The 26517-nt window shown below is 39.6% G+C and overlaps 1 protein-coding gene and 1 pseudogene across 1 annotated transcript in view; both read right to left on the bottom strand.

Annotated features, from left to right (window-relative positions):
* Positions 1 to 26517, bottom strand: part of USP24 (ubiquitin specific peptidase 24) — a 137792-nt gene that overhangs the window by 110854 nt on the left and 421 nt on the right. The window contains exon 2 of the mRNA XM_029945824.1: positions 26434 to 26515. Coding sequence (XP_029801684.1) covers positions 26434 to 26515 — 82 coding nt within the window. The remainder of the gene's footprint in view (positions 1 to 26433; positions 26516 to 26517) is intronic.
* On the bottom strand, positions 298 to 387 carry LOC115300528 (annotated as a pseudogene).

Here is a 26517-nt window from a genome sequence, read left to right as displayed (position 1 = left end):
TTGTCAAATTAGTTTCCATACAACACCCAGTGCCCTTCCCCACAAGTGCCCTCCTCCATCACCACCACCTCTTTTCCCCCCTCCCCCTTCAGCCCTCAGTTCGTTTTCAGTATTCAATAGTCTCTCAGGTTTTGTGTCCCAATTTCTCCCCAACTCTGTTTCCCTCTTCCCCTCCCTCTGGTCCTCCATGAGGTTTCTCCTGTTCTCCTGTTAGACCTATGTGTGCAGACATATGGTATCTGTCCTTCTCTGCCTGACTTATTTCGCTTAGCATGACACCTTCGAGGTCCATCCACTAAAAACAGGAAACGCTTCACGAATTTGCGTGTCACCCTCGCGCAGGGGCCACGCTAATCTTCTCTGTATGTGTGCTGCCGAAGCGAGCACCATAGTTTATTCTTAAACAGTTCAGGAAAAGCACTAACAGTACACAAATACACACACATTTATATACACATGATATTATACACATATACACAGAGAGAAAGATAAAGAGAATGTGATATAATGTTAACATTTGAAGACCCTGAATAAAGGTTATAAAAAAAATTCCAGATTTATGGTAAAGTCTTAATGTATTTTTTGCAACTTTTCTGTAAATCTAGAATTATTTCAAAATTAAAAACAACATATATATATACATATATATATACATGGCATAGAATTCTGGAGCCATACAGAATCTAAGAAAATTCAGTATTTTACACAGGAAGGAAGAATCTAATGAATCTAGAAGGATGGGGGTACACCTATAGTGGTTAAAAAAAAAAAGTTACATTATACTTAGTATACTCAAGAACTCCATTCCAGTTGTAACATAAATAATTTAGCTTTTAAATACTTTTATGTTTTTGTCTTAAATTACTAAATAGGTATACATGTTCTTAGTAGAAAATACCGAAAATATGAATAGCAAAAAATAAAACCTACAATTTGTTCTAGCACTTAAAAATTAATCACACTGACAGTTTAATAACTATTTTTCCAGTAAAAGCTATTTCTCTACAGATTTTATTTTCTTAAAAATGCACAAATGTGGAACTAATCTTGCTCTTACCACCTCCAAGGGCCCCCATCATCTTGCTCATATAAAGACAGTATTTCTTTTCCTATTTGATTTAAAAGGCTGATGCATGAAGCCATAATTATAAAACTGGTAATGGAGCAATGTTCGGTAGACTAATGAAATTAAGTTGATAATCTGAACTATACTGCTACAAATTCAGATGTTAATTATAATCGGCAGAACCAACACTAAAAAAATAACTTAAAAATATATAGTGAAAGAAAAAACAAGGGAATTTAAATAGTATACTCAAAAATATCTACTTAATACAAAGGACAGGAATTACGGAGGCCTGAGGAACAAAACAGCATAAACCATAGAAAACAAACAGCAAAATGTTAGATATAAATTTTGCCTTATCAATTAAATCATAATTATCAGTAATATGTTAAACATAAATGGACTAAACACTCCAATGAAAATGGTAGAGATGTGCAGAATGGATTTTAAAAAGTGATCTAACTATATGCTGTCTACAACGGACAAGCTTTAGATTCAAAGACACAAAGAGGGTGAAATAAAAGAATGGAAAAAGATGTATCATGTACACATAACAGGAGCTGGAGTGGCTATACAGGTTATCACACTAGATGATAAGACAAACATCCTACCAAAGATAAAAAGAGGCATTTAATAATGATTAAATAAAAAGTCAATAAACGAGGAAGATAAAATAAAAGGATAAAAAAAGACGTATCATGAAAACAATAACCGAAAGATAGCTGGACTGGCTACACTGATATCAGAGAAAAAAACAGGTGTTATGTGAAAATTTGTTTCTAAAGACAAGCGATTTTTTTATAATAAAGGGTTAATCCACCAGGAAAACATAACGATCATAAAAAACAGCATTTAACAAGAGAGACTCAAAGTAAAGAAAGGAAAAAGTGACAGAATTTAAGAGAGAATTCCACATTCAACAAGAATAGCTGGAGACTTCAATACCTCGCTTTCAGTAATAGGTGGAACAAGATAAAAAAATCAACAAGGATATAGAAGAGTTAAATATACTACAAACTAACTCAGTCTAAAAGACCTTTATAGAACTCTTTGGGATAGAGCATGTTAGGTCCTAAAAGAAGCCTCAATAAATTTGAAAGGATTAGAATAATATGAAGTGTGTTTTCTGACCACAATGGAATGAAATTAGAAAGCAACAGCAGAAGGAAATTTGGAAATCCAAAAACATGTGAAAATTAAACAACACACTTCTAAATAACTAATGGATCAAAAAAATCACAACGGAAATTAGAAAGTGCTTTGAGTTGAATGAAAATAAAAATATAGCAAAGCTTATGATGCAGTGATTGGAGGAGAATTTTTTCATAAGAAAGATCTCATATCAATAACCTAACCATGAACCTTAGAAACTAGAAAAAGAGCAAACTAAACCCAAGGAAGCAGAAGGAAGGAAATAATAAGGATCAGAGTGGAAATAAATGAAAGAATAGGAAAAACAATAGACAATGAATAAAACCAAGTTAGTTCTTTGAAAAAATCAACAAAAAGGAGAAATTTTTAGCTAGACTGACCAAGAAAGAAAGACGGCAGACTCCAATTACTAACATCAGGAATGAAAAAAGGGGATTATCAACACTGACCTTGTGGAAGTAAAAATGATTGTACGGAATACTACTGATAATTATATGCCTACAAATTAGATAATCTAGATGAAAGGGATACATTCCTAGGACATAAACCACCAAAACTGACTCAAGAAGAAACAAAATTTGAATAGACCTATACCAAGTAAATGGAATGCTTTGTAATCAAAAGCTTCCCACAAAGAAAAGCTGAAGGCACATGCTGGTACTGATGAGTTGTATCAAATGCTTAAGGAAGAATTAACATCAATCCTTCACACACTTATTTTAGGAGCCAGTATTACCCTGATATTAAAACCAGACAAGGATACCTCACAATGGATGCTTGATGAATGAGTGGATAAACCAAATGTGGTACATACACACAACAGTATATTCAGTCTTTAAAAGGAAGGAAATTCTGATTCATACTAAAACAGGCATGGACCCTGAAGAGATCAGTGCTAAGTGAAATAAGCCGACACAGAAGGACAAATATTATGTTTCCATGTTGATGAGGTAACTAGAGTAGTCACACTCACAGAGACAGAAAATAGAATGGTGGTTGCCAAGGGATGGGGGCAAGGGACAATAAGTTACCATTAATGAGTATATGTTTCAATTTGGGAAGATGAAAAAATTCTGGCGATGGATGGCATGCAGGCTGTAGAAAAATGGAATGTACTCACTGCTGCAGAACTATACTTGAAAATGGTTAAAATGTTTATTTTCTGTTAAGCCTACTTTACCACAATTTTTAAAAAATGGACAAAGATATCACAGAAAAAAAACCCTACAGACAAACCAGTATCTCTATGAACTTGGATACAAAATTCCTTCATAATCAACTAACAAACCAAATCTGGCAGCATATAAAAAAGGTTACACACAAGCAAGTGTGATTTATCCCCAGCATGCAAGGTTGGTTAGCAAACAAAAACCAACCAACAGAATACACTACATAACAAAAAACACATGATAATCTCAATAGATCCAGAAAAAATATTCACAAAATCATGATTAAAAAAAAAACTCAACAAGGATAAGGGAATTTCCTCAACATGATATGAGGTATCTCCAAAAAAATCTATAGTTAACATTGTAAAAGACTGAATTCTTTTCTCTAAAATCAGGAAAAAAGAGGGTATTTATAATCAAGTATCTGGCCAGAGCAGTTAGGCAAAATAAGAAGAGGCATCTGTTCATGTTGAAAAGGATGAAATAAAACTATTTACACTCAGTGATGGCACGATCTTGTATGCAGAAAATTCTAAGGAATCCACTGATGCTCTGCTTCAAAAAAACCTAGTGGAACTAATAAATGAGTTCAGCAAGCTTGCAGGTGCAGAATACACTATTAAACAGTAAAATTCACTTGCATTTCTATACACTAGTAATGAACGGTACTAAAATAAAATTTTAAAAATCCATTTACAATAACATCAAGAAGAATAAAACACTTATTAGGAAGTATGAGACTCATACACTGAAAACAAAACATTATGCAAAGAAACTAAAGGAGACCTAAATAAATGGAAAGATCACATGTCCATGGATTGGAACTTAACATTGCTAAGATGGCAATACCTGCCCAATGAGTCTATGGATTCAGCACAGCATCAAAGTTCCAGCTGACTTCTTTGTAAAAACTGACAAGCTGACTCTAAAACTCACACAGAAATGGAAAAAAAAAAAAAACTTAAACAGCCCAAATAATCTTGAAAACAAAACAAAGAACAGTTGGAGGAGCTAGACTTCTCACTTTTAAAATGTACTATAAAGCTACATAAAATTAAAAAAAAAATGTACTACAAAGCTACAGTAATCAGGACAATGTGGTACTGGCATAAAGATAAACATACAGATCAAATGGAACTGAAGTGAGATTTCATGAATAAAACCCATATATTTTGGTCATATGATTTTCAACAAGGGTGACAACGCAATTTAATCTTTGACAAAGGCATAAAAGCAATTCAATGGAGGAAGTTTGGCCTTTTCCACAAATGTTGCCGGGTCAACTGAATATACACAAGCAAAAGAACGAAACTGGACCCTACTTCACACCACAGATTCAAATTAACTCAAAATGTAACACAGGAGTCAATCTACATGAGCCTGGATTAGGCAGTTATTTCTTAGATAGGACACCAAAAACACAAGGTTGAAAGAAAAAATACATAAATGTGGAATTTTGAACTTCATCAAATTAAAAACTTTCATGCATCAAAGGACATCATTAGGAAAGAAAAGACAATCAACAGACAGGGAGAGAATATTTGCAAGTTTCATATCTGACAACAGACTTTGATCTAAAAAAGAGCTCTTACAACTAAAGAACAAAAAGACAAACACTTCAATAAAAAATGGGCAAACAGGAGGCCCCTGGGTGGCTAGGTCAGTTAGGCATCTGACTCTTGATTTGAGCTCAGGGCATGATCTCCTGGTTGATGAGATCTGGTGAGACGGAACCCCTGCCCCGCCTCCTTGCCCTGCTGTTGGGCTCCATGCTGAGTGTAGAGCTTGCTTGTGAGTCTCTCCAATGCCCCCGCCCTTTATTTGTGCTCACTCGCTCTCTCTCTCTCTCTCAAAATAAATAAACTTTTAATGAGAAAATAATGAGCAAACAATGTGAACGGATATTTCTCCAAAGACATATAAGTGGCACTGGCCATTAGCCCATGAGAAGATGCTCAGTATCATTGGTCCTGAGGAAATGCAAATCAAAACCCCAAAGATGCCCCATTCGCATCCATTAGAATGAGTAAAAATAGAGAGAGACATAAGTATCAGTGACAATGGGGGCAAACTGGAACCCTCCTCACACATTGCAGGTGGGATTATAAAATGGCACAGCCGCTTTGCAAGCCAGTCAGGCAGTTCCTCAAAGGTTAGTAAGTTACCATAGGACACAGCAATCGTCCTCATTGATACAGTTACGAGACATCCTAGAGAAAGGTACCTGTGTCCACATAAAAACGGGTACATGAATGTGCATAGCAGCATCGGTAATACTTAAAAAGTAGTAAAAACCCAAATGTCATCAAAACTGATATGAATAAATATGGTATATCCGTACAATGGAGTAGCATGGATAACCTTCAAAAACACTAATGTTAATAAAAGCCAGGCATAAAAGGCCATGTATTATATGATTGTTTCTATAAATGTCTAGAATGGGCAAATCCACAGACATAGAAAGTAGATTAGTGGTTGCCAGAGGATGGGAGGAGGGAGCAAAGGGCAGTGGCTATTAATGGATATAAGGTTTCCTCTGGGGGTGATTAAAATATTCTAAAATTAAAAAGTAGTGATGGTTGCATAGCTCTGTGAATGCATATTTTACAAGGGTGAACTTTATGGCATACGAACTATATCTCAAAGCGGTTCTTTTAAAAAGTTATTAACAAAAATGAACTCAATGATTAGAGTCACTAAACATGAGTATATAAATATATCTAAGACTTTCAAAACACAGGGTTGTACCTAATGATCTATAATAAAAAAAATACATATGCCCATTTGACAGGTTTAAAACTGCAATTTTAAAAATAATATATTTGAGATCTAAAAAAAAACCCTCATGTTGCATCCTAAGCAGTTAACATTCTTAATCTTGAAAGAAACGAGAGCAGAGATAGTGTACACCAGGGGTTAACCAAAGACACAGAGCAGCACTACATTTTCAGGAGGTTGCTGCCAATGCAAAGAGACAGGGAATCACAAGAGAGGAGGAAATGGTGACATGAACCCAAATTCAGGTTGGTTTAATATTTTGAGTCATCACTTTGAGTAGAGCCTGTCCTTGGCAAAAATTACCTATTGAGCAAGAGAACACGTACAAAAGCAGCTCAGAACTGTCCTATTGCAAAAGAGCTCCCAACAGAAATAACATATTGGGCTTCTAATAAGAACGAAGGAATGTAATATACTATGTTCTCATTAGAGGCCAAATCCAAATGATACCCATTAATGATTATGGGTTCTAAATCGGTTAGAAAGACACTTATCAAAGGCTTGCTATGTTCCAGCCAAGGTGCTCAGCACTGGAGAGAGATTAAGACACAATTCTTGTCTTTAAAGAGCAAGATAATGTGAATGTAGAGAAGGCGGTGGGTGCTGTGCATGCACTGTAGTAGGAATGAGGGTGCACACAGCTGAAGACGTTTAAGGGAAACAGTAATCCAGGCAGAAGGTTACAGAGAGGATTATTTCAAAACCAGTATTATTTTTCAAGTACATTAGGTAATAAAAACCTCAGTGTTCAGCCTTTTGAGGCAACGTCTTTCTCACTATGGTATTCCATCAGTTTCATTTAAAATTTAAAAATACTTAATTTTTTAAAATATTTCATAATATTTGCGTAAAGTCAGCATTTGTTAGAGATGCATCATTCTGTCACTAAGGCAACAGAGAAATGAGCTTGCAAACAATTCTTGAATGTCACTTTTAACCTGAAAACACACCGAATCTTGTGTGTTTAATCATCTAAGGAAAAATAAATGAGTTAATGTCATTAAATTAGGGTTTCTGAATAGGTCCGTTTAGGAGTACAATCAAAACAATTAATATTGTTGGATATAATTTAGGCTATTTTCTAAATAAATGTTACTTATGCCCATAAACACAGGTAAAAATATAAGCAAAGCCTCTGTAACTCCCTAATACTTTGCAGTGCTATGAACATGCTAGGAATTCAAACAGCAGCGACTGTAATTTCATCTATTGGCAAACTGTTCAGAATGAGACTTAACTATTTACCTACTTAAAATGGCAACTTAATACTTAGTACTAAGTATTTCCAACTGAGGGAGTTCAAAGTAAAGTTTTTCATGGAATTGACAAATGCTGTCAAGTATATAGTGTAAATCTACCTCCACAGTTTAGCAAAGATCTTTAGATTGAACAAGTAGGTTATTCTGACAAAAGTACTTTTCCTTTTATATTTACAGTTGGATATGTTACAATATGTCACTGCCGTATCCAGAAACTTGCCTGTTTGAAAAGTGCAGCTGAACCAATGTAAATACAGGCAACACCTTACCTAGTGGCTGAGTATAGAAAACAATATAACTTATTTAACTCTTGCAAATGAGCTTTAAATTATCATTGCATAAACTTTTAAGTTAATCACAGAGTTTAATATTTATTTAGAAAACTGCAACCTTTGAGTTTTAAAAAAGTCTTGAACTCAACAAGGATGTATTATTAAAATTTAAGCCCACTTTGATCAAAGAAGCAAAACCTACTCAAGTAGGCACAGCCTGTCAGTTTACAGATAAGTTCCTATCTGTCCACTGCTCAACAAATACAGATAAAATTATTCAATTTAAAGGAGATGAGACTGGCAATGTTGCATCATTTCTTTTAATAAAAATTCAATTACTGAGCTACTTTATTAGCCAAAAATGCACTCAAAAAAGAATCTACATTTCCGACTAATGTACAGAGAAATAAAGATGCCTAATTGATTTCTCTACAATTTAAAAAATAAATCCATTATCTACAATAAACATCTCACATACTATATGTCAAGTACTTAAGGAAAAATGTGAAAACATGAACGCTTGATTCCAAGTCACAAGTTAAAAAATCCACTAAATCTTGATATTGTCAGTCTTGTTTACTAAATATTTTTCAAAGTAATTCCCCGAGACCATGATGTACAGATCTGATACTCCTTCTGTTATTTCAGACTAGAGAAAATGATTCCTAAAATACTGACTGCTTCCTGGAAAAAGAGAGACAACGGACAAAGCAGTCCCCAAGTTACTAATATACTGCGTCGCGAGCCTGTTTGCGAATTGTTTTTCTTGGAATTCATTTTCATTCTGTTACAAGCAGCAGAGAATTTTCTAACTTTTCTACAAAAGCCGACATTTCTTGTGGCCCTTCTTTCATAACTCTTAGCGGTTATTCATGTATTTAGATGATTACAGAAGCAAGGTTACCCACGACAAGTTGTCTTGTATAGCTGAACCTCGAATACAGGTTTCAACGGCGTGAGTCCACTCATACACGGATTTCTTCAATAAATACAGTAAATACTGTCAATGTGTATTCCTTATGATTTGAAATCGCATTGTCTTCTCTCTAGTTTACTTAGTGGTAAGAATATAACCTATAACAAAGAGCATGCCACACATGTGCTGGTCAGCGGAGGTACAGGAATGGCCTGTGGTCAACGGCAGGCTAGGAGCAGTGCGGTTTCAGGGGAGTCAAAACCTACATGCGGATTCTTAGCAGCGCAGGCGGTGCTTCTCAACCTTGTTTTCACTATCACTCCTTCAAGGAGGTTTTTCAAAACCTTTTTCCCATTCATCCCATCCCCTTTATCAAATACTAAAGAATAAGACTGTGTTGGGTAGGGTTCAGATCTGGAGAAAACCACTATAATACCTAAGGTTTTTTTCACCCCTTAAGAGCCAATTTTTGTCCCTTTTGGAGTGCTACTGCCCCTCTGGGGGAGGCACAGTCTACTGGTTTTAAATACCTCCTCTCAGCTGAGGCCCTAAGATGTTAGCTCCAGTAGAAGACATCTTCCCCAGACTCCAGGCAGCCAACCAATTTCCTCTTTTGACACGTCCACTAGGATATTTAATAAGCATATTAAACTAATAAGCCCCCAAAACCAACTCTGGATCCTTCCCACTGGATCATGTCATCTTCCTGTTCAGAACCTCCAAGGCTTGCCTTCCTCCTTCCGACAAAAAGGCATCATCAGAGGTGCCTCGGAGACCCCAGTGAGGATGCACCCTCTCCTTCATTCACCTCGGACTTTGTCTCCTGCTCCTCCCTCTACGCCAAGTCCCAGCCACTGCGGCCCCCCTGCTGCCACAGGGACCCTCTCACTGGTGCATGTAGTCCAGTCCGTGGCTGCCTCGGCGCTACGGCAGAGCCCTAGGAGCTGCAACAGAGGCTGTGCGGCCTGCAAAGGCGAAAATATTTACCGTCTGGCCCTTTACAGAGTAAGCTTGCTGACTCTGCCTTGGGAGTGCTTTCCCCTCACACGACCATTCGAGTGGCTCCCTCACCCCACTTCAGGTCTCTGCTCAAGTACCACCTTCTCAGTGAGGCTTTCCATGAATAACTTCCTCTAAAAAGCAGCCCTGCCAGCCCCAGCCCCAGCCCAGCAGGCTTGCCCCGCCACTCCCTGCTTTTTCTCTAGAGCACTTCTCGGCTGCCCGTCTACTGCTGCCTGCCTCCCTGAACCTAGGACATAAGCTCCACGGGGGCAGGACTTTTGTTTTGTCTGTTGCCTTATGTCCAACAGTCCCCTGATACGGAGCAGGTGCTCAATACATTTTGGGGAATGGATCATTGTCGAGCTCCCAATGAATTCAATCCTCATGAAACGAAAGAGAAGGTGAAGGGATTCTAGGCACAGAGAACTGGGTGTGAGGGTCTGCTACCAAAGGCAGAGTGAAGCATCATGAAAGTGCTTTCCTCTGTTTGCAGAACACCAGATACGGACGCATATTAAACTTTATCTACTTACAGATTTGGCGCCCCAATTAGATCCTGTTAACTCCAAGAGAGGGGCTACATCCTGTCTCTATTCTACCTCCAGTGTCTAAACTCTTCTCTGATACTTAAATCCCTTCTAAACCCCCAGAGAAACCCCAGAGCCCCTCTCTGCCTACGTGTGTCCAGTGACCAGGAGCTTGTAACAATTTCAGATTGCTTGTTCCTTTTTTGCACAGATAAAAGTTCAACTGAAATCTCTCTTCATGGCATTCCGGCTAATACTTACTTGACCACAGTCAGACGGTATATATTACTTTCTGTGAACCTTCATTCCCTCACCTGTGAAAAGGAGACAGCCACTTGTTTGCTTTTAATACAAAGGGTCTGGGGGAGTACTCAATAAGATAATGTATGTGAAAAATGCTCTATAAACTCAAACATCACATAAATAGAAGTGAAGCGCTATTATGATGATCCAAATGGTTTTTAAAAGGTTTTTCTGCAGAAATTTTTATCGTATGAACAAAACTCCATTGAAAGCACTTTCATGTTTCTCTTTTAGAAAGATACTCCATGCTCCTTCCAGCAATATGTTCTAATCCATCTTAATCCTTCATAGCCAGAAAATAATTCACTAAGCTTAATCAAATGGTTCGGAGTGAAGAAATGAGGAAGAGGAGGCGGGGCGGGGGGGCGTGGATCAAAGGAAAACGAAGCAAGGCACTGTGTTTTTCATGTGTGGACAGAAGACAGAACTGACAGTCAAGAAATGAGTTTAAGTCCCGCAGTAAGCTGTGTGATTTCAGATCTGGGTGTCTTAGCCTTGGCCTTACTGACAGTTTAGTCCAGATAGTTCTTTGTCAAGCTGGGGGGCTGTCCTGTGCACTGTGAGGTGTGTAAGCAGCATCCCTGGCCTCTCTCCATGAGGTGCGAGCAGCACCCCTCCAGTTGTGACACCCTAAACTGTCTCCAGACACTGCCAAATGTCCCCTGGGGCAAAATCTCCCCGGCTGAGAACCACATTCTTACTTAAGACTCGGTACCTTCATACTTCATTTTCATCTGTAAAATGAAAACACTTATACCTATGGCTCCAAGTTCCTTTCAGAAGCTCTAAAAATGCTAAAATTCTGTGAAAGTCAGAATAAAGATGATTGAAAGTGCAGTCATACTAAGGAGGAAAAAATTACACCATGGAAGCAGTTAATATTTTTTGTTTAGTTTTCCTTACTCCCTTAACAGGTAATGATAAAACTTCCTTGCGTATTTTTCAATTATAAAATCTTTAAAAAATATAATAAGAGAATTGGGTTGTTTTAAAAAACGTAAGTATCAAAAGGCTAAAAGTATATAAAGACTATTCTAGAATCTACATTAAAGGGACATACTCACTAAATGCAATGTATATTCTTTGGTTCAATCCTTGGTTATTTTTTAAATGTCTATAAAGGCTATTTTTGGTATAAGCGGGGGAATCTAAATATGAATTAAATGATGGAGAATATTAACATATCATTGTTAAATTCCTTTGCTGATATAATGGTATTGTGCTTCTGTAGAAGACGGTCTTTGTCTTTAGGAGAGTCATACTGAAGTATTCAGAAGTCAAGTGTCATGACGTTTACAACTTATCTTCAAAAGGTTCAGGAAAAAAAAGTGTGTGTGTGTGCGCATGCACGTGCATGTGCATGGGTACATGCCTTTAGAGAGAGAGAGAGAGGAGAGAAAAAGCAAATGTCACAAAACGTTTGCTAATGTTGACTCAAAGTGAAGGGTACACAAGTGTTCGTTGTACTATTGTTTCAACTTTTCCATAGGGTGGAAATTGTTCAAGACAAAAACTTGGGGAAAATGTACCGAGCATACAAATCAAATTACATCCACACTGGATGTGGCCACAGAGCTCACACCTTTTCTACTACACTATTAAGTACTCTTACCCACGACTCCCTACTCTGGCAAATCTCCTGGGAGAGCTGGAGGCTCTGCAGGGGACAAGCTATTCTGAAAAAGCAACCCAACTGATTCTGACCTGGTGCTGGCCATCCCTACCCACCATTCAAAACCACTGCAACAGGCTGGAAACTCTTTAAAAGCAGGAACTGTGTTTTAGCAATCCGACAACAGACCAGAGCCAAACACATTCAATAAATATTTGCTCAGTGTTAAACAAATGGTTCCCATACTACTGTTCTTTCCTCCTCCTCTTTCCTCTCTACACGTCATTTTTTTTACAATGGGATGAGAAAAGGGGTAAAAAATGAACATCTTAATAGCTTTATTTCAAAATAAACCCACTTAGATTAACAGTAACATCACTGACTGTTACAGTGATAAATGAAACAAATAAAAGAATCTGAAACAAAAACAAACAATAAAAATCAGTTTCCTATTTTAACTCTCCTGTAGCATGTTTTCTCTTCCTTCTCCCGAAATGACAATCTGCAAATCATCTTCTCCCTGCTGAAGTAGAGCTGAAGTAGAGCTCAATGAAGCCATGCAACAAAACCATAGAACAGACCGGCACACCATCCTACCTAAGGCTTAAAAAGGTGAGTTTCTTCCAGCAACCATCACGTTTCTTCCTGTGTGCAATACTTTTCTATGCAAGCTGTAGAAAGATTTACAAACCAGAGGGCGTAGTACTGCATACTAAAGGTGATGTTATAATAACGTGTTATTATGCACCAAAATGGTGCCCGTTTTAACCACATTGGCAACGGTTCAACAAAAGTCCCTTCCCACGAGCTGTAAAACAGGGTGAGTTCCACAACAGAAATGTGCTGTGCGACTCCCAAAATGCTTATGTTGCCTTCAAGCTATGGAGTATGGTCTTTTAGGCAAGATTAGCTTCCAGAGGCTAGCTGATACCTGGGGATGAAGGAAAATGTGTTCCAGATTTCCAGATCAGATTTTTTTCATTTAATTTAGCATCTTCTGTGTCAAGTGTTAACCCTGAACTCTACAGGAAACACATAAGATCACACCCTGTCCTCAGAAGACTCACAATTCAGTCTGCATGACAAGTAAGTGAACAATTCCAAACCAAAAGATAAATGCTGTGACAGGGGAATGTAAGGGTCTCTATTCAAAGTCAAGGAGGGACTTTTAACTAGAAAAAATAGAAGCATGAATGGGAGGAAAAATAATGGAAGGTATCAAGCCAGACCAGAAAACCAGCAGCAAACCTGCTCAACAGTACATGTGGTATGCTAGCGTTTGGGATACCTCAGGACTGGCTGGACTGAAATAAGGAGGGCATCCATTACTCTCTGTCAACTGCAGGCCGTTATGAAATCTACTTTGCAGAGATAGGATGAAGTGCAGAGGGCACAGAGGGAGGGCTGTGGACTAACTCCCGTGGTCCAATACCACTAGAGAAGGAAAAGCGGGTAAGAAGACATGCCAGCTAGGAGAAAAAGCACGGACACAACTTTCCTAAGAAAACTAGCATAAAGGCTGATTTTTTCAAGTTATTCTCTAAGAGTTAATCAATATACACTGTTTTATTTCTATATTCATTAAGATATTTAATCTAAGGCACATATTATGTTTTTATACGTTGATACCTTTCCAAGGTTTCATTCAAAATGTTTAATTTCAAACCTACAAGTGCATATAACGCATTCCAGGTGATTTTTTTTTTAATGTTTATTTTTGAGAGAGAGAGAGAGAGAGAGAGAGAGAGAGACAGAGTGTGAGCAGATGAGGGATAGAGAGAAAGGGAGACACAGGGGCTGTCAGCACAGAGTCCGATGCGGGGCTCAAACCCAAGAACTGTGAGATCATGACCTGAGCCAAGTCGGATGCTAAACCGCCTGAGCCACCAGGCACCCCCATCCCAATTGATATTTATAATAAACACTGTATCTGATACACAGAAAAAGAAATGTTAAGGAAGATATACACATTGAAAAAAGACAAATTAGGCGGTATACTATTTCAAGAGATTTGCATACTGATTATTGAGCTTATTTTTAAAGTACCCAATGCACATGTGCAACTATGGGTAGACTGAGGAGATCACTAATCCTGGTCAGCGCTACAGGGATGTGAAGTAGACAGACAGACACACATCTTCACAAGTGAGCACTTATTCAACCTTCCCTTCTTCAACCCTTACTACCTTTTATAAACATCAATTACCATGGACATTAAAAAACAGAGTGAGAAAGCAAGATAAATATTTGGAGGAGGGGAAAATGAATCAAATGTCAACTTTGCCCACTTGATGCAAACTAATATCTAACAAAGGAAATGGTGGTGGGTAAAATACAGAGAGTTTACGAGGAAGGATCTATTAAAGATGACCTACAGTCAAAGACTTCCTCAATGTTAGAAAGACAGTGTGATAAAGAATACAAAATAAACCTCAGAGAGAGGCAGAAGGCTAGACTCCCTTCCTGACTTTGCTAATGATCCAGGGTCAAGGTCCTCATCACTAAACTGACAAGATTTAACACTACAAGATCCCCATGGTCCCTTCCAGCTCTGAACAAATCTTCCATTTTAATCCTTAAATTTACAACTTTCAGGGGTTTGTTTGTTTTTTCTTGTCATAGGGAGAGGGGAAAACAAGAAATGGTCCCAGTTCGATAATGTTTCTGTTTTATGAAGTGTATCTTGCTAAGTATTCTTGATATTTCTCTCCAATATAATAATCACTATGAACTGGGTGAACTGCTGGTAATTTTGCACTGATTCCTCATCTTTGACCCCCCTTACCAAATGCTTGCAATTCCTCTACCACAGACATGTTTTATACTCAACCTTCAAAACCTCAGAGTGGTGAATAGCAAACAGGACCTCCTTGTTACTCTCTACAGACATCAGTGTATCTACACACGTAACATGAACCAATTGTTTTTATGGTACAAATTGTATACACACATACAGGCCTGGCATAATTTCTACACTGATAGGACCAACTGCTCAAGAGATAACTGACATTTTCTCAAAAACAAATATGATGTAGAAATGATGAAATATAGGATAATCTATGTGACTGTAACACCCTAAAACACTTCAAGTAAAGCAGAACTGATGAAAAGTAAATCTTACAAAATGAGAACTACTAATAGTTTTAAAGTATTTGGGGTGCCTGGGTGGCTCAGTTGGTTAAGCATCCGGCTCCGGCTTCGGCTCAGGTCATGATCTCACGGTTCGTGGGTTCGAGCCCTGCGTCCGGCTCTGTGCTGACAGCTAGCTCAGAGCCTGGAGCCTGCTTCGGATTCTGTGTCTCCCTCTCTCTCTGACCCTCCCCTGCTCATGCTGTCTCTCTCTGTCTCTCAAAAATAAATAAATTTAAAAAAAACATAAAAAAATAAAGTATTTTAGGAAAGATGGTCCACTCTAATGTAAAACTGACCACAAAAACCAAAATACTAATAATAAACTAAGGATTTCTTATGTTACTAATCCCAGACAAATTTTCATTTACAGAGTTACTGTTATGTCTACCATCCTAAGTCTTTCTAAAACCAACAACATTGCTCCAGCTTTCAAAAAGCCTCTTGTGTATCCTCGACAACCATAAGGGGGTGTTTAGCCTGAAATCAAACCAGTTTCTGGAGTAATTTCTCATTTCTGGTAAAAACATATACCTTGATGATTTTAGGACAAAAAGTAACAGCATCTGACGGAAATAATTAGCACCATTCTTAGAAGAGGTACTAGTTGAGAGAAATATCAACCACAAATATTAATCATCCAACAAGTAAATAAATATAAATTCTGTACATTCCATGGTGCTAAAGAAGTATCACTTGAGAAAAATACCACTTGGTTTCCTGGCAATGGACACCACTATAAATCAAGTTACATCACAAAAAATTCTTGAGGCACTATTTAAATGCTTTTGATAGATCTAAGCTGTTTCATATTCAACCCCCAATTCTCGAAAAGGCCTCTACTTTCTGAATTAGAACATCATAATTTATTCCACTTAGAGCACAAGAAACCCATCAGACTTCAAACTATAATAGAGTGAGGACACTCTGTGTGACTGGTTCACCATTATGCCCCCCCCCCCTTTAGCTCAGTGCCTACCACACAATCAGTGCTCAATAAAAACCTACTAACAAAGGGCTGTTTTGTTAAATGGGCTATTTACTGTTCTGTTGCTCTAACATTTTTAGTTGAAGGTCTGTTTTGATCACTAGAATTTGAACCGTACCATTATTTCACACATATCTCGAGTTCTTATTCTGAGAACTCTTTAATTATCTTCCGTTTCATAAGAATACCAGGAACAGCCATTCCCGCCCTCTGAAAACCGTGCAAAAAGACAATGGGAGAGCACTGTACATCAAAGTACACATGAGTGACGAAAAAAGTCAAGGGAGTGGAATGCGGCTGGGAAACAATGGATGAGATTGGGTCTGGAGCCTACTAAGAGCCCAACAGTCAGGAGTAAAACCGCTTTGTCACAGGAAACAGGTGACGAGGGAAGGCTGTGCTGGGCAGACAGACGTGCATCTCTACTCTGTCCCTTTGGCAAAGCAGAACCAACAAACACCCCTCTGCTCTAAAGACAGCTGGTTTCAAAATAGGGTCGCAGACCTTTGAAGATCTTTAAAAGCTGGCAGGTAATCCAAAGGCCAATTAAAACACACTGGAGCCATCCAAAAGGACGCCCTAAGACCGATCGACAAGGCAAACGCTCTGAGATACTCGAGGGCAGGGGAGAACACGCAAAAGATTAAAAAATTTAAACCCCCCCCCAAACAGAACCTCTATTAAAGCTTAACCTCTGACTCAAATTTGAAAAGTCCTGCTGAATCACATCTTCCAAGCTATGGTTTTCTTATAACTAAAAATAACTGGAAACTAATAAGTAGATAATCAAATATGAATAATTCTGGATTAAAAGAAAATTGTTCCCAGTGACATGGTAGGAAATAGTAATCTTTTTTCCTACATTTTAGTTAGATAAAACACAAATTAAACAATAGCACAATTTTAAACTAATTTTGAGTCTAGGCAAAATTTTCCTAAGACTTACAAAATAGTCCTTTTGTTTTTTTTAAGCTATTTCCATTTAAATAAACACCAGAGTTTGGTTGGTCTTTTAAAATAAAGTTTTATTTAAAACCTTAAAACTTTTTTAAAGCTCACTAAAATTTCTTTTTTTTTTTAAAGTTTATGTATTTTGAGAGAGAGGAGAGGGAGAGAAAGAATACCAAGAACCATGAGATCATGACCCAAGCTGAAATCAAGAGTTGGGTGCTTAACTGACTGAGCCACCCAGGTGCCTCTAAAATTTTTTTTAATTGAGAAAAATAGAAACAGAATCACCTGTAGTCCCATCACCCCAAAATAACAGTATTAATACCTAGCACCAGCTTACTCTAAACATAAAGTGTGAATATTTACATATGCTGTTTTCAGAGAGGCCTCATCGCTTTTAATTTCTCAAAGAAGTTGATGAATGAGTGAAAAAAATTAACCCCAGATCTAGTCCAAGACCTCTATTTTATAGATGAGAAAATGGAGGGAGACTCAGTGGGAGCAAACTGACTTGCCCAGTGATAGACTTGGCAAGCAACAGAACCCTGAACAAAATGTACCATCTCCCAAGCCACAGGTTCAATACTCTTTTCAATATCGTTTGACTTTTATTTCATTTAAAATTTTCTTTCCATCCGTTCATTCAGCTCTCTATCCAATCAAATATTGTGAGCTGGGGCGCCAGAGACACAGAGATAAAAAGAGTTGTGGTTCCTCAAGCCTAGTGGAAAAACAGATACGTGTAAGGTAAACCTAACTTTTTAAACTAAAATATGACCAATTTACTTTCACCTTAAACAGATATATGGCCTTGGAGCTACCAAGAACGAATTGGTTTTAGCCAGGCAGAGGGAGACTGGAGAGTGGGAGAGTGGGCCAAGAGATGGCCCCTGAACCACAAGGGAGAACACAAAACTGGAAGTCAGAAGATGAGAACAGATGGGTAAGAATGGAGACCTTGAAAGAAAAGAACAGTCTGCATTTGGATTTTACCTAGTGAACATGAGGAAGCGCCAAACATTTTTGAGCAAGGTTATCCTGGGATTAAAATTTGCGTTTTATTTTTTTAAGTTTATTTTTTAATGTTTTTATTTATTTTTGAGAGACAGAGAGAGACAGCACGAGCAGGGGAGGGTCAGAGAGAGAGGGAGACACAGAATCTGAAGCAGGCTCCAGGCTCTGAGCTAGCTGCCAGCACAGAGCCCGATGCAGGGCTCAAACCCATGAACTGTGAGATCATGACCTGAACCAAAGCTGGATGCTTAACTGACTGAGCCACGCAGGCGCCCCTAAAATTTGCATTTTAGAGAGATGTTTCTGGTGCCGGTGAAGGGCAGAGAGGAAAGGTAAGAAAGGAATATGAAGGTAAGAAAGGTGAGAGCAGTAACAGTGGGAATACACAGAAGAGACAGGAGAGATACTTAGGTTAGAATTAGCAGGCTATTCAATAAGAAATGGAAAGAAAAGAAGACAAGAGAAGAGAAGACAAGAGAAAAGGGTCCCAGAATAAATTAAACAACTGCTAGATGACGCTGCCATTTGCAGTGTGGAATCCCTTCATAATTTCTAGGATCTGTAATACTTTTTAAATCATTACCGAAATGTTTCACTATAGATTTCCAACTATAGGTTTCAGAAAGCAATTCAGTTTTCCACCAAAACTGACAGTAGAGAGGAGAGAAACGAAAAGAAGGGAGAAAAGAAAAAAAAAAAATTGCTGATCTGTTTATGAAAAGCGCACATAGCAGAAACTGAAAGTCTTGGCAAGAGAATGTCTAAGCAGTAAGTCTTTCTGAAAAAGATTTTAATTTCAGAAACCATTTTGGAAACCTATGATACAGAATGCACTGAGCCGCCTAGGTGGCTCAGCTGGTTAAGCGACTGACTTGGCCTCAGGTCATGAGCTCCTGGTTTGTGAGTTCGAGCCCCATGTTGGGCTCTGTGCTGAACAGCCCAGAACCTGAAGCCTGCTTAGGATTCTCTGTCTCCTTCTCTCTCTGCCTTCCCCTGCTTACATTTGGTGTCTCTCTAAAAAACAAACATTAAAAAAATTTTTTTTAAAAAAGCACCATGTTTTTACTATTTTTTTGTTTGTTTTTTAAAATTTTTGAGACAGAGACAGAGCACAAGTTGGGGAGGGAGGGGCAGAGAGAGAGGGAGACACAGAATCCAAAGCAGGCTCCAGGCTCTGAGCTGTCAGCACAGAGCCCGACACAGGGCTCAAACCCACAAACTGTGAGATCATGACCTGAGCCACAGTCGGATGCTTAGCCAACTGAGCCACCCAGGGCGCCCCTGTTTTTTTTTTTTTTTAATAAATCATTTCTAACACAAACACCTTAAACTTAAGTGAAAGTATATCAAATAGTGTCAACTGAATTTCATAGCACAAATAATGGTCTGTGATACCACAGAAAAGCAAACTGTGGGCTAGAACAACGAAGTTCATCTTTAGAAGTGAGAAGACTTGGGTGGGCACCTAAGAGGTTACTTATCTGTTAATATACATCTTTAAGAAAAAATGCAATCATCCATGCAGTCCTAGGAAAAGATGCCACAGACCTCTGCATCACGGCTGAAGCATTTCAATTTCGGGAAAGATCACCAGACTAAAATTTCAACTTAAGTGTGTTAGCTCTTCTCTTCAGAACAAACAAAAATAAACCAAATGTGCAGTTAGATGTTCCATTAACCAACTTAAAGTTAATAGCTAAAACAAGTAGATTTCCACTTCCCTTACACACACACACACACACACACACACACACACACACAGAGTAAACCACTAACGGTGGGAGCCAGGTTTCCCACTGTTGGATAGAGAAGTGAACTCACAAATATACCTTTATAAAAACAAAAAGACTACAAACCACTTGGCCAAAATTTCACCACAGAGATTATCAACAGTAACAATAAATAATGCCTCCTACTGCTAACATGCTAATTAACAAATAATTTTCATAAACCAATTGTGCTTTAAAAAAAATGTTCCAATACAAAGCAATAAAAGTTCCTTTGTTAATAGTGAGAATGAGAATGAGCAACTTAAAAAAGAAACTAAAACTCCCTAGGAGGAAGGTGAGAGAAAACACTTACTCTTCTGAAAACGAAGCCCAACTTTCTTAGCAGGGCCCTGGCAGTCCAGAGTCCTTCCACGGAGATGCCTGTGTATCTGAATTTCCCAGCACCTGAAGCTTACCCTCCTCACGTGCCCAGCTTTCTTCTCCTTTCCTCCTGGTTCCTTCCTTGCTAAACTGTATTACACATTCTTGACCCATTTTTTTTTAAGTTTTTTATTTATTTTTAAGAGAGAGAGAGACAGCGCAAGCAGGGGAAGGTCAGAGAGAGAGGGAGATACAGAGTCCAAAGACAGGCTCCAGGCTCTGAGCTAGCTGTCAGCACAGGGCCCGACGTGGGGCTCGTACCCACGAACCGTGAGATCATGACCTGATCCGATGTCGGATGCTTAACCGACTGAGCCACCCAGGCGTCTCCTGACCCATTTTTTTTTAAGTTTATTTATTTTGAGAGCGAGAGTTCATGGGACAGGGGGAGGGAGGGAGGAGAGAAAGAGGGGATGGGGGGAGGGAAAGAGAAAGAGAGAGAGAAAGAGAGAGAAAGAGAAAGAGAGAGAAAGAGAGAGAAAGGAGAAAGACAGAAAAGCAAGCAGGCCCTGTGTCCAGCAGGGAGCCCAATGTGGGCGGGCTCAATCTCATGACCCTGGGATCATGACCTGAGCCGAAATCAAGAGTCAGACACTCAACTAACTGAGCCACCCAGACACCCCTTCCTGATCCTTCTTCTTCTTCTTTTAATGTTTATTTAGAAAGAAAAAGAGAGCACATGTGCTGGAGCATGTGAAAGCAGGGGAGGGGCAGAGAGAATCCCAAGCAGGCCCTGAGCCACCCAGCTGCCCCACTGCCCTTCTGAAACCGTATACTGGGACCTTTTCTTGAGAGCAGGATCACTAGAGCCAGCTGCTCTCTGGGGTCACGAAGCACACAGGCTGTTGTATATGGCCCGGTACACACTGGCCCGCCTGCTTTGGTTGGGTCCGCTTTTCAAGTTTTCCTGTCCCCTCCTTTACCCCTGAACTGATGTCACTTCTCACTACTGTCAAACATGGTTGCCTCTAAAATGCTCATCACCTCGCGTTGGGACTGCTACGAAACCCCTTCTAATTTGCCAGGACATGGAATAATAACACTTATTTGAACTATGGTTTCTAAAAAACAGTTAATAAATGAGTGAAATGCATGTAGTGAATGCGCTCAATGTGTGGGGCATGCTTTGAAATGGCTCAATTTTATGTATTTATGTGTTTACTTATTTCTCTCTGGTGTTCACATGTGAAAATTTCCTGGAAAACCGAACTCCAAATATAAAAAGTATTATTTGACTATAAATCTTTTTAAATACAGTAGTTCTTATTGGATGTGAAAAATTTTCATCCTCATACTCTGATTCAAATAAAACCAATGTTCTATGCTAGTTGGGCAGTAAGTATAGAAGTAGGTAGTATACAGCTGTCTGCTATTTAAGTTGTATTAAAGTTGAAGTCCTTGCTTCAAATTGTTAAAATTAAAATATTTACTTTTCTCATATTGTGACTGGCTTCAAGTTTTAAGCTAACAGTATTAAAATGCTGAATAAAATGGTCACTACCTACTATGATTTCACTAGAACTACGCTCACCAACACACACAAGGTACTTCCTTTGTGCCAAATTACACTCATTCTGACAGCATACAGCCAGGTAATTATAAGGGGAGAAGCCAACTGTTAGATGAACGCATAGGCCTAATTCCCAAAGGAGATTCATATACTAGATTATAAAGAAATTCTTATTTCAAAAATTAGGCTATGCTAATTAACCTTGCAGATTCCCTATTTTTATGTCATCACTTTCAACTGATTTTTTGGAATTAGTTTACTTCTTACTTTCAAACCTTTACATGGATTCTTCTTTTTCCTTTCTTTAATTTACTAAATCACAGTAAGCCGTGATTTGTAAGGTCATGTATTCAAATCACTAATAATTAACTAAAATTTACTTATTTGATATTCACCACACACTCAAATGTACTAGGATTGTTATATTTGAGGAATATGAATTTTAAAATAAATATTATAAGCACTGATGATACTAAAATGGTAATTCATTTAGAACTACCACACACTATCAAAGGAAAAAAGAGAGACAGAAATGAGGTAAGTTAAAGAGCTACAAATTAATGTGCTTTAGATATACTGGAACAGGACCAACTCTAGGGCTTTAATTAAAAAAAAAATCTTATACATACTTTCACAAATACCTCCATAAGTTAGGTCCACATTAAAAAATGAACAAAACCAGAGTTCCCAATATTTGTCAGATCACAGTATTAAATGTCACTTCTAGGGATATTATCATAGAACCAGAGAGCAAAGAGAGGTATTTCTAGCTGTTAATTGATTATCTCCTTACAAAAAAAAAAAAAAATTCCATTTTCAGTATTTTCTAAAAAACAGGACCATAATGAATAAGGTGCATTTCGCAATTGTTAAATTGTATAAAATCCCCACAACAGCACCTAGTTGATTTCTACTGACACAGGGACCAGATCAAGGATCACACTGCTTCCCCCAGCTCTGTGAAGGACAGAACCAGAGGGCATGCCCTTAGCAGTGGCCATCCGGGTAAGAAACAGGAAAAAATTCCGAGTAGGGGTGATAAACATCTAGGTAAGTTATTTAGGGCAGCTGTGAGATTTCATTTTCCTAAATAATAGAACAAACTCGTATCTGCCTTGGGCAGGTTTTGAAGTAATGCTATTCAGAATCAAAACAGTAGTTTCTCCAAGTCCCTTCCAGACACTGAGCCCGTGAATTATGTTTATCCAACAATATTAGAAGCGACCAAACACAACTTGTGTGAAGCAATACCTTTACTTAATTGGAGGGTACAGCAAAGGTGGCTTTCTGAAGAGTTTGAGGTGTTCTGCTACATCACCTCCATGGGTTTTTTTCCCCCCTCCTGTTAGGTATTTGGGTGGTTTTTTTATCTGCATTCTTCTTGCTTCTTCGGAACCAGAAGTGAACTGCTTTTATTTTCCAAAATTTAATTTTTAAACCAAATCCTAATTACAGCATGAGCCCAAATTACTAAACTGATTTCCCTAACTAACTACATGACCTTGGGAAGTCGCTTGTAAAATGAGAAGCTTGCACCGAGACCTACCAGAATGTAACCTTCAGGTCCACTAGTCGACTGCCACCCCCAGGGAACACAGAAGGCACTGAATGTTTACTGCCGGTCCCCAAACTACAAATGTAATCTTTTTTTTTTCTTTTCTAACATTTCTATTTTCATCTGTTTATCCCCAAACGTTCTGAAGAGGACACTAAAACTGAAATTTCCTACGCACCAAAAATAACTGTACAGAATTTAAAATAAGGTACTTATTTTTTTAAAGAAATGGAACAGGTAGGTTATACAAGAGCTGACAAACTTCACCCAGTTTGTTGCACTTCCCTTGCCTTCCTCCCCATTACCTCTCTGCTGCAGCCTTGACCCTTCTTCATCTGAAAGGAAAGTAGGGGAGTGAGGAAAGTGCATGGTCCGTGCAGTGAGAAGGCCTGAGTTCTAGATCCATTTCTTCAATGACCTGGCTCTGTGGGGACAAGTCACTTCCCTTTTGGGCCCTGCCAGGCCGTTTGCTTAAACAAAAGCACTGAACAAATTCTTTGTTTCTGAAGTCTTCCACTTTAAAGATCCACGAACCTTTCATTCCACCCATTATTCTCCTCCTAATGTCTTGATTCAGTGCTTGGCCACATCATTCCTAGACTAGTTCATCAGCCTCAAAATTGTCTTTTCCCCTCCTCTTTTCTTATCTTAAAATGAGTCTGATCCTAAAACCATGAGTAGAGCAGAGTAAAAAAGCACACTGCCTTTGAAGCCCTAAGAGCGCCAGGTTCAAATCCAGACGGCCATGAATGAATCATATCTCTCAAACAACAGTGATGTTATGAATGTATAAAGCACCTTATACAGTGCCCGACATGCTGGAGATGGTCAACATCAGCACCTCTCCCAGGATCAGAAGCCTCAGTTTCCTGCTGTCTACACCAAGATGACCAACCAGCTAGCTACACAGGTGGCAGGCAGAAGATCTGTAAAAATCCAGGCAGAATTTGGGTTAACCGTTCTCACCAGGCTCCTGTGTGCCAGCAAAGCATCTCATTATAGCCCGCCAACATGCTTCTGGGTAGAGTAGCCTCAGCCACGAGCCCCTCCTGAACTTTCCAAAGTAAATGGTGCTGCCTCCCCAGGCCAAAAAGCCACAGGTCAAGAGGAAATGAAAACTTGACACAACTCTTCAAAAAAGATAAACATTCTCTAGGTTTTACCTGAAATCAAACAACTCAGCCTGTCATTCATATGAAAAGATGCCAGTCACATTTCTTTGTACTCAAACCTCTAGACAGTACAGCTAAGGTTGAAGTACCACCAAGCATCTATTTAAGTTGATTTTTCAAGTATAGGCAATCAGAAGGTGTGACAAAAGAAACAAAGAATAAGACTTCTCACAAAATGAGGATACAGCAAACCAGATTAAGACAAATACCTGCAGAAAAAGCAATGGCTTCCTTCTTGGTTTCAAAACTGGGTCAAAACTGGAAGGAGCAAGTAGAGGAGTGGGGGTGGGGAGCAAACAGAAGCTCATTTCTTAAAGTGACTTAAGGACAGTTACTTAATTCTGTGGGATCATTTCCCCAAATCAGGAATAATAACGATCTTTACTTTCACACACTAGTCAATCATAGATCCAAGTTACAGACTAATGGAGGGCGACAACTCAAATGTGTGGAAATCTGGGAGCCTAAGAAATCTTGTGAAGAAACCGTTTTTTTTCTGAAGTGGCACCTTCTCCCCCAAGTGACTTCAGCCCAAGCAATTGCTGCAGAAGCATGTAATTAAAAGGATATAACATAATTTAGGAAAAATGCTTTCGGAAGGCTTATCTTCATTAAGAATTATGCAAATTCAAATCTCTAATTTAAAAGCACAAGCCCACTAATCTGAGATCTGGGAGATCTGTGCACTTCTGGGAAGGGGCCAACCCGCTATCTACCTGACCCCCCAAACGCACTATTCGATGAATCTGACCAAAATTCTTGATGTGAGCTGCCATTTTCCTGCAGAGTAATTATTTCACAAGCACTGGTGCTTCTGGTTGATCCTTTTTAAAAAACTGCAGTTAAAGTTGGTTTTCTTCCCCATGGTCTTTGCTTGCACCCCAAACTAAACAGGATGATTTTTTCCATCCAGACTTGAGATCTCTGATCAGAGCCATTCGCCTAGATGGCTTTTTCACCTTAACAGATGCCTCCACTCCTCCCATTTCTGTCCCATCGTGTCCCCTGTCCCTCTGCACAGTACCCTGAGTATGACTTTTCCCCTCATTTCTGACCTTGCCTGCTACCAGTACTTCCCTTACCTAGACCTGGTCCCAGCTTCATGGTTCAATTCCAGGCCTCTTCCACTCCCGGCGTGGCCTCTTACCTCTAACCTCCTCACTCCAGTCCCCACTGGCCTTATTAACGTCGGTCCCTCCAGCCCAGACTTTATTGAACCTAGCCCCCTCCCCCACCTTGCATCAATTCCTCTCAACCCTGGTCCCTACCAGTCCCTCTTCATTTTTAGACGCCGTCCAATGTCCTCTCTTTCTGGCTCTTGGGCTAAGACCCAAACCCCATTCCTAACCCCAGAAGTCCTTCTTAGACCCTAGCAAAGGCCGCTACTCTGGCGAGCCCATCCCACTCTCTCTCCGACTGTGAACCTGGTGCTTCCCCTAATCCTTCACTGAAAGCGGGTGCCACGAAATCGCCGACCCCAGCCTCGCCTACGAGTACCCCATTTCTGACCCCTAACACACGCGCCCTCCCCATCGCACACTCCAGGCTACCGAGTCGATCCTCCCGCATCGCAGATGCACGCCTTTGGACTTTCCTTCCCATCCCCGACCGGCAGGTCCTGCGGCGTGCAGAGTCCGGAGGCCACAAGACCCCCTCCCCACCCGGCCGCACAGCCCCGTCGCGTGTCCCTAATGCACATGCATGCCCCTCCCGGAGGGGTCCCTCTCCCCACTTGACCCCGGCCCGGTGACCTCCGCCCCCGCCAGGCCCGGGACTCCATTCTCTCCGTTTCCGAGCCAACCCCCGCCCCAAACGCCCTCCGCACTCCCAGCCCAGTGGGGTGTGTCCCCCAGCCCGCGGAACTCCAACCACTGGCCTCTCCCGCGGGGTCACGGTCGCCCTCCTCACCTCGGCGTCCACCACCTCGTGGTAGGCGGGCGGGGGGTCGAAGCCGCCGCCGCCCCCGGTGCTCCCGCCGCGAGAGGGGCCGCC

The sequence above is a fragment of the Suricata suricatta genome, chromosome 8, assembly GCF_006229205.1.
Source record: "Suricata suricatta isolate VVHF042 chromosome 8, meerkat_22Aug2017_6uvM2_HiC, whole genome shotgun sequence".
In the NCBI taxonomy this organism is placed as follows: Eukaryota; Metazoa; Chordata; class Mammalia; order Carnivora; family Herpestidae; genus Suricata; species Suricata suricatta.
This window is presented reverse-complemented; position numbering and strand designations above follow the sequence as displayed.